Source organism: Equus quagga, unplaced genomic scaffold, assembly GCF_021613505.1.
Source record: "Equus quagga isolate Etosha38 unplaced genomic scaffold, UCLA_HA_Equagga_1.0 80802_RagTag, whole genome shotgun sequence".
In the NCBI taxonomy this organism is placed as follows: domain Eukaryota; kingdom Metazoa; phylum Chordata; class Mammalia; order Perissodactyla; family Equidae; genus Equus; species Equus quagga.
This window is the reverse complement of record NW_025803302.1, coordinates 1-8,679: the sequence shown is the minus strand read 5'-3', so window position 1 is coordinate 8,679 and position 8,679 is coordinate 1. Positions and strand designations below refer to the sequence as shown.

General features: G+C 56.8%; 1 protein-coding gene across 1 annotated transcript; it reads left to right on the top strand.

Annotated features, from left to right (window-relative positions):
- Positions 1–462: 462 nt before the first annotated feature.
- LOC124234490 (BPI fold-containing family A member 1-like) lies at positions 463–8,674 on the top strand (the record flags this gene model as incomplete). Its single annotated transcript, XM_046651839.1, is given in 10 exon segments — positions 463–611; positions 2,130–2,253; positions 3,318–3,534; positions 4,620–4,724; positions 6,054–6,185; positions 7,016–7,100; positions 7,207–7,270; positions 7,702–7,787; positions 8,515–8,568; positions 8,570–8,674. Coding segments are annotated over 9 exon segments (957 nt in total), but the record flags the coding sequence as incomplete, so codon positions are not given.
- Between the last annotated feature and the right edge of the window lie 5 nt (positions 8,675–8,679).

The window sequence follows — 8,679 nt, the reverse complement described above, 5'->3', positions numbered from 1 at the left end:
CTTCTGTGCTGGCCTCCTTCCATTTGGGCTTTGAAACACAACTGCCACCCATGCACCCCTAAGGCAGGAGCCCCGGGGGGGAACTCCAAGACTCCACCACCTTCCTGGTCCCTGGTCACTAGGCCCCTCCCAGCCATGCCTCTACCCCTCAACTGCTCTCCTCCCCCCTGCTCCCATACACACCTTTATCCCTTGGGTTCTGTGACTGCCACATCCTGTATTAGGAGCCTTCTCAGGCCCCTCCCGAGAGCTGGAGCCCTGCCCCAGGCCCTGCAGCTTTGCTGTTCCCAAGGGAAAGGGCCCACCCCAAAACCACAGGGCCCTCACCCACTTCCTCTGTGGGTTCTGTTGGCCCGGTCCCAGAGCCTAGCCCTCAGGCCTTAGTGATGGGCCCGATCAGTTTTGGCCAGAAGCTCCTTGCCGCCCAGGGCCAAGAGGACCTCCCCTCTCCTGAAGAGCTCCCCTGAGCACAAGCCCCAGCCACGGGGCTGGGCTTCCTGCCCACATGTCCACCCACACAGGCTTCAAGCTCAGGTTATAAAAGTCATGTCTTTCTGGGAAGCTGGAGACAGAGGCCAGAGAGCGATCGGGACAGCCCTATTCTTGGAGAGGTGAGAGCAGGAGGCTGACATGGGCACTTCCCAAATGTCTCTTGAGCACCCATGATAACGTGGTGAAGTGGTGCCTAGATTCTTAGCATCAGGCTCACCTGGGTTCCAATCAAGGCTCTGCCACCTACTACCTGTGTGACCGTGGGCAATTCACTTCTCCTCTCTGAGCTTCAGTTTTGTCATCCGTAAAACGGGCCTGCTGTCAATGATCCCAGACCGTTGTGGTGAGGACTCGATGACGTGACGAAGCTTGTACAGCTCTCAGCGTGGTGCCTGAGACTCACACAGCGAGGACTCAAGTAGCAGTGGGGCTGGTGTGGATGATTCAAGGCAAGAGGTGGAGCGGGCTGGAGGGCAGAGTGAGGGCCCAGGGCAGGAAGGGAGGAGAGGCCTGACTTTGGTGAAGGATTGACAACAGACCCTGGTCCAGGGCCTGACAACACGCTGGTGAGACAAACAGCGGGTGAATTTAAGAATAGCCATTAAGCAAGATATAACCGCTAAGGCCCTGAGTCCAGATTTCCCAGTCCAAAATTCATATCGGCAAACAAACAAAAACTTTCCTTTTTCTATGACCTAGTGAATCGCTGTTCTGAGCTCCTGCGCCACCAAGCGGCAAAACACCAGATGTCGCCGATTCAAGGCAATGCCAGGATCGGCTCAGGCGCTCCAGGGTGGGCTCAGCCACCTCAGGGGTCTTCTCGCTCAGGGGCAGCATTTGCCCTTGGGGGCTTCTTCATGGATGTGGCATTGAGGGGACGGGGTGCCGTGGTGGCTCCTCGATGGCCCTGCTTATTCTGGTGTCTGCCTGGAGAGGTCTGCATCCCGGCTGGTCCCCGCCTTGCAGTTCCGGAGGCCACGTGTCCTGGTGGCACACCCTTGCCCACCCGGAGAGCTCCCTGCTTGCAGGCTCTGGGGTCCCAACTATGCCCTTTTGGCCAGCTGGGCAGGGCTGAAGTTCAGCTAGTAGGAGTCAGTACAAATGTACTGGTTGAAATACTATGGCGCCTCCCCAAGGACCCCTGTCTCCTGTCTTCCTCAAGATCCAGAAACCCCCACGGTTAAAAAGGAGTGCTCCATCTTTTAACAGCTCACAGCATTACTAGCCACAGTAGCAGCTGTTGGGCACACTGCTTGCTAAGTGCTTTGTGCCTATTGTTGAATGTATTCCTCACAACAACCTATGTTTACTCCCATTTTAAGCTGAGAAAACTGAGGCACAGAGAGGTCAAGGAACTTGCTCAGGGTCGCGCAGTCAGGAAGTGGCAGATCCCGGATTTGAAGCCAGCCCACATAAGGGGGAGGGCACTCCAGGTAGAGGGAATTGAAAGCACTCATGTGAGGTGGTGGGAAGTGGAGGCTGTGTTTAAGGATGAGCGACCTGGAGCCAGGGGGAGAAGAGAGGGAAGGAGGGCTGGGGAGACGGTTCTAGGAGAGGCAGAACTGGAGATGCTGGGCAGTGGGTCCCCCCTGGGGACATGGAGGTGGCCACTGGGATTCCCAGCTCTGTGTTTGCAGGTCCTGGCGGGGAGGATGCTGCTGTTCTGGGGGTCACTGCTATGCTGGGGGCTGCTGCCCCAGGCTCAAGGGCAGGCCCGGCACCTGCTCTTCCTGCGGGTCAGCAAGGATCAGCTGGAGACAGGTAAAATTTAAGGAGTGGAATGCGAGAGGCAGGAACTCAGGGAGGGGCAGGGGTGGGAGACGGCACCACCTCCCCAAGACTGCTCTTCTTCTGGCCTCCCCCTCACCAGAGGCAGAATTTGCTAGTGCTGACTCCCCTTCCCCTGCTCTAACACTTGCTGTGGCTCCCCACTACCATAAGTGCCTCATCCTGGCATTCCAGACCCTGCACCTCCAGCCTCTTCCACCACCACCTGCCCTGACTTCGCCCATGGACTTCCCAGCCTCCTTCCTTTCCGCCTACAATGCTCCCTCCCTCCTTCCCAGCATGGTGAATTCTGACTCACGCTTTCAGGCAAAGCTCTAACAGTCCCTGTGGTGGGAATCCCTCCCAACTTCCCCAGGCAGAAGGAGTCTCCTTCCTCCAGGCTCCCATAGCCCTTTGGTGAAGCCTCATCTATTGCGTTATCCAAGTGTATTGTTCTTCTCCTGTCTATCCCTCTGTCTTTCTGTTTGTCTCTCTCCCTCTTGACCACAAGTTTCTTGTTGTCCGTCCACCTCCCCCCATTCACCACAGCCCAACCTCACTGATCTTTCAGTTTCCTAAACTCACCAGGTTCATTACCACCTCAGGGACTTTGCACATGCTGTTCCCACTGCCTCTCCTCCCAGACCTTGTAATAGTGGATTCCTTCACTTTGTTCAGGTCTCTGCTCAAATGCCTCCTCCTCAGAAAGGCTCTCTCTGACCACCCTATCTAAAGTAGACCCCCCCCCAAGTCATGCTCCAACTCAACCCCATTTTACTTTCTTTGTAGCCCTTATCACTTTGAATATTGCCTTGTTTGCTTTTGCTTATCTGATTGTTCGGTTGTTGCCCATCTCCCTTTCTAGAAGCGCCCTCCATGGGGGCGGAGCCACACTGCTCCTGTTCCCTGGGCCAGGAAGAGAGTAAGCACGTAATAAGTACTTGCTGCTAAATGACCATCTAGATTGCTGACTCAGAGCCACTCAAATGCTATTGGGTGTGTATTGAGTGACTGAATGAAGGGCGAGCCCCACACTGAGGAGGGGCTTGTGTCCTTAGATATTTCAGACCTGTTCTCGGAACAGCGCATCCTGGACCGCGTGACCAGGATTCCTGTGACGGAGGCTGCAGATGAAGGCGTCCCCATCCTGGACCACCTGCCCTTCGTGAGAGAAGGCCTCTCCAGGAAGAGCAGCAGGCTTGACCTGTCGCTGGTCGGGGACCTGCTCTCCGGAAAGAGCCTCCCACTGCTGGAGGAGCTGTTCCAGGCGGGCGGGTGAGCTGCGGGTGCCGCCTCCGGCCTTTCCTCCCCCAGGCCCGGCTGTGTCCCTGAGCCATGGGGTTCCCTGGCAGGTGAACCCCTGTGGGTGGGAGCCCTGGGTGTCCCTGGAGGTTCTCTACAGCCCAGAAAGTGCTCAGCAAGGGCATTTGCATTGTCCTCAGCCTCTCTAAGCCACTTGGAATCTTCCAAGGAACAAAGCAGAGTCTAAAAGGGCCCTCGGTGTGGCAGCCCTCCAGCCTCCACATTCAGCCTGCACCTGGCACTGCAAACTGGCACAGTGTTTTAAATGAACTGACGACATTTTAAAGTTAAGAAGGTTTCCATCAAAATCTAGGTTTTCTGACTGCATTGGTTTGCTAGAACTGCCATAACAAAGTGCAACAAACTGAGCGGCCCAAACCACAGAAACGCCTTGTGTCGCAGTTCCGGAGGCTGGAAGTCCAAGGTGGAGGTGTCGGCAGGCTTGTTTCCTTCTAAGCACTGTGAGAAAGCATCTTCTCGATGCCTCTCCCCTAGCTCTGGGTGGTCTGCTGCCCCTTCCGGTGGGTACCAGATGAGTCACCAGCTCGTAGCTAACGTTCAAAAGTACAGAAAACTCTGGGCTCCTCCCAGCTCAGGGAGACGCTGGACCTGAGGCCACCAGAGGGAGCAGAAGGCTCACGTCCTCCTTCCGGATGCTCAGCAGGGAAGGCGGCCCTGAGCGGATGACGATGGGATCACCAACCTTCTTGCCTTCTCTGGCTCTCGCCTGCTTGCTTCTCTTTTGCAAAGCACTTGTACTTGAATTCAGACTGGTTAAATAGCCTTAGACAGCTCCTCCCGTGTTTTCTCCCCATTCTGTAGAAGGTGACCCGGAGGCCTAGAGAAGGGAGGAGACCCACCCAGGTCTTCAAGGCTTGGGGGCTGGAACTGGAGCCCACCGTTCTGCAGCTGGGCCAGGAGTCAGGGAAGGCGTTGTTCCAACGCTGCCCCCCACCCATCCTGGGGTCCCCTCCATTCTCATTAACCCAGACACACACACTCCACAGAGTCATAGCGGCCTCATCAGGCCACACCAGCACCTCCCGTACCTCTCACAGGTTGATCATAGAAGATGCCAAAGGACCTGAGGTCACCCTGCAAATCCTAAGCGACAGCCTGTTCCAGGTCACACTGCAGACTAAACTGTACCTGTCCCTCCAGAGGTGGGTACACTGGGCGCCTCCTCCCCACCCCCTCAGTGCCAGGCAGCCCAGCCTTCATTGCCGTAACTCAAGAACAGCCATGCAGGGCTGGCAAAGCCTCCTGCCCAGGTCACCATACGGGTCGCAAAAGTCCTTTCTACTTGGGCATGTTTCAAAGCCAATTTTACTGACAGGGAAGGGAAACTGCGGCACAGAGTGAGAGAGGGACCTGCCCAGGATCACACAGTGAGTCAGTGGCAGAGGCTGAGATAAACCCCCCTGACCTCCCTGCTGGGGACGTGTGCCCCATCTGAGTAAAAGGCGGACGTGTTAACGGGAATATCTCTGGAGGGTCTGGTCCAGGCTCACCTTGGAGTGCAGTGCACCTGGACTCCAATCCCACTGACCATCCAGGCGACTTGAGCAAGGGCCTCTCTTCCCTGGGCCTCAGTTTCCTCATCTATAAAATGGGTGTGATCGAGTCCCCAAGTACACGCGGCTGCTGTGAGAGGAGCTCACTGCCTGTCTGAGAGTTCAGACGGGACACTAGACAAAGCACGAGGACACCGACCCGGGGTTGCAAACTCGACAGCCAACAGAGGGAGCGATTCAGGTGGTGTTTGCATGTGAAACGGGAATATTCTTTTTTTTTTTTTGAAGATTTTATTTTTCCTTTTTCTCCCCAGAGCCCCTCGGTACATAGTTGTATATTTTTAGTTGTGGGTCCTTCTAGATGTGGCATGTGGGACACTGCCTCAGCGTGGCCTGACGAGTGCTGCCATGTCCGCACCCAGGATCCGAACCGGTGAAACCCTGGGCCGCCACAGCAGAGCGCGTGAACTTAACCACTCGGCCACAGAGCCGGCCCCTGAAACAGAAATATTCTTAAATGCCCTTTAGGAATGTGTCCACTCCTGTTTTTCTTGTAAAGTATGGCTTTCTTCGTTTAGCTTCCCTTTTTAACAGAGAAGTAAGTGCAGGAAAATGTCTCTGGGATAGAGACGTGGGCCCAGAGAACTATTTCTCTGCTGGATGGTAAACACACCGTCGCCTTGTAATGGTGTGCAGTAAAAACACAACTTGACTCCTGGCCTGTTGAGGACGGTGGCAAACTGAGGAGCCTGTGGCCCATCTCGAGGTCACCGTCAGCCCCAGGTGATGCCCACCTGTGAGGACACTGGCCCGGTGTTGTCAGATTTTTCAGGTTTTCCACAGTGTGAACTCTACTTTTAATGAACTCCCCTAGTTTCTCACTTGAGCCCTCCGTGCCACCGCAGGCCACTGGCCTGTGACTTATGGCCTCGACCTTGGGCTGTGGCTTGGAGCGGCCTAGATACGCTGCCCCTGCAGGATCCTGCGGTTCAGCGTCATCAAGAACATCCGCATCGGGGTACGGCTGGAACAGACAGGGAACAAGACCCGCGTGGCCTTCGACGACTGCCACACCCCACCAGGGAACCTGAGCATCGAGGTCCTGGAGAAGTGAGTACCTGCCCACTCCTGCGCGCCCACCGGGCAGAGGAAGGTGCCCAGCCTTCCTGCCCCACAGCGGCTGCTCAGCCCCTCGCTGAGACACAGGGCTGGGGCTGCCTCTCCCAGCCTCGCTGTCTACAGTCACCAAGGGCATCAGGGACAGGCTCAGGCCACAGCTGCACACACCACGCACCAGCATCTCCTGCCTCCATGCTGAATGTCATGGCTAAGAGCATGATGCGTCCACCCAGGTCAAATCTCAGCTTGACTGCTTCCCAACACTGGGGCCCTGGCCAAGCTATTTGACGTCTAGGAGCCTCCGTTTCCTTACCAGTAAAATGGGATTGTTCACAGAACCCAGCCAACATGGGGTGGTTGTGGGGAAGACATGAGCCAACCCATGTGACCCACTTAGCACAGAACCTGCTGCACAAGGTGGCCACTATCTATGATGCTTATATTTACCCAGCACAAAAGCTACCTCCTCCAGGAAGCCTGCCATGACTTCCACTGCCAGGTGTGATCTCTCCTTCCTTGAAAATCCCAGAGATCTTTATCAGAGAGAGAAATAAAGGGAGAGAGGCAGAGAGGGAGAATCAAGAAGGAATAAAGAATTGTAGGAGAAAGTCAGGGAGAGAGAAAGCAAGAAGGAGGGAAAAACAGAAAAGGAAAGTGAGGAGAGAGAAGAGAGAGACACCAGGTGAGAAGGAAGCAGGCCCTCTGAGCTTCCAAGTTACGCAGGCCTGTCTGGGCCTTCCTCAGCCCTGCCCGAGACCCCCTCCTCTGGCCTCAGTCTCCCCTTCGGTGGCATCTCAGACCCCACGGCTCCCCTGCCCTAGGATGAACCCCTTCCTGGTGAACGAAGCTCTAAAGGTGATGACTGGCGTCCTGGACAAGACGCTGCCTTTCTTCCTGCAGAAGATGGTGAGTAGCTCATGCTCCCCCGCCCCCTGGGAGAGGGGTGTGATCCTGAGGGAGAGCCCCTAGACCTCACCCCGACCCCAACGAGGACCCCATGCCTTCCCTCCAGGTGTGCCCCCTGGCCACGACCCTGCTCAACTCGCTGCTGGAGGACGTGTTGCGCATCACTCTGGGTACGTAGCTCCTGGCTGAGGAGGGAGCTTAGCTGCTGTCCCCCAACTGTGCGCCGGGAACTCTCTTAGGCTCTGGGAGACCAACGGGAAACAACACCGACAGGGCCTGCCCACAGGGAGCCTGCCTTCTAGTGGGGGAGAAAAGGGCATATGCCCTCTGACCTTGGTGAGTCATTTCCGCCCCCCTCGGCCTGGGTTTCCCAGTCTGTGGAATGGGATTCGCCGTCGGCCTGCACGTGGGCTGCGGTGATAATACATAGAACCCGGCACAAAGTTATTATCAATAAATGTTCATCATTACAAGAAGCACAGGCCCAGCCCACGAGGAGCTTAAAGCTAAGCAGAGAGGGAGAACGACTTTCTCCCGCTTTTGCTGCCTCCCCATCCGCCCCCCAGAAAGGCTGAGCCCCAGTTTCATTTCCTCACTGTAGCCCCGACCATCTCGGGCCCAGAAGACTTCCAGTACCATGTCACCACCACAGAGCTCACGGAGGAGGCCATCCTGATGCAGGTCCAGGTGAGCCGGCCCCCTGCCGGGGCAGACCCTCCCGGGACATCCACTGGTCTGGGGGAGGACGGGCAAAGAGGAGACTGAGAGGGGAGCTCCTCGGGATAGGAGGCCAAAAGGGGAGGAGGAGGAGCAGGCAAAGGAGGTGTTAGGGGAGAGAGAAGGAGGGAGAAGAAAGGGGAGACCCGGCAGGCCCCGCCCTCGGGAGCTCCTGCTGAGCCGAGGAGTCCTGCCTCCGCCCTGGAGAGCAGGAGAGGCCACAGGGCTGTGTGTCCCGTGAGCAAAGATGGGGCTCCAACAAAAGGGCAGGGACCCCTCAGATGGGGAAACCGAGGCCCAGAGAAGGGACGAGGCTGGCTGCCCGACTCCTGTCCCCATGGAATGGTGGACAGGAAGCCTCTGAGCGGGTAGGAAGGAGGTGCCATTAACAAGGGCGCAGAGAGGGGAATGGGGTCAAAGGAGGGAGAAGCAAGAAGACGGGGCTCTGGATTCCACAGCAGCTCCACCTCTGCCATGGGCAGGGTCCTGAGTAAGTCACTTCACCCCTCAGGCTTCAGTTGCCTCAGCGACAGTTCCCATCTCCTGGTGCTGCTGTGAGGTCGACAGGAGACTGTGCACGTAATCGGGCAGCACTGTGCTAGCACACAGTGGACCCTCGGGGTACCAGCCGTAAGCAGCTGCTGGCCAGGGAGGCTGGCCACACTGCCTTTCTCCTTTCTCCTTCATTCCTCTGAAGCTCGTGACCAGCTGCGGCCCAGGCCAGAGAGCTCCAAGGCCTGACCACCTGGCCCCCCCAGCCCCTCCCAAAATTAGCCCAGGGCAGCATGGCGGACCTGGCCTTTTGGCTGGAAGAGTACAATGACATCCTGTCCTGCCTCTACACCAGCAAGGAGCTCCTCGT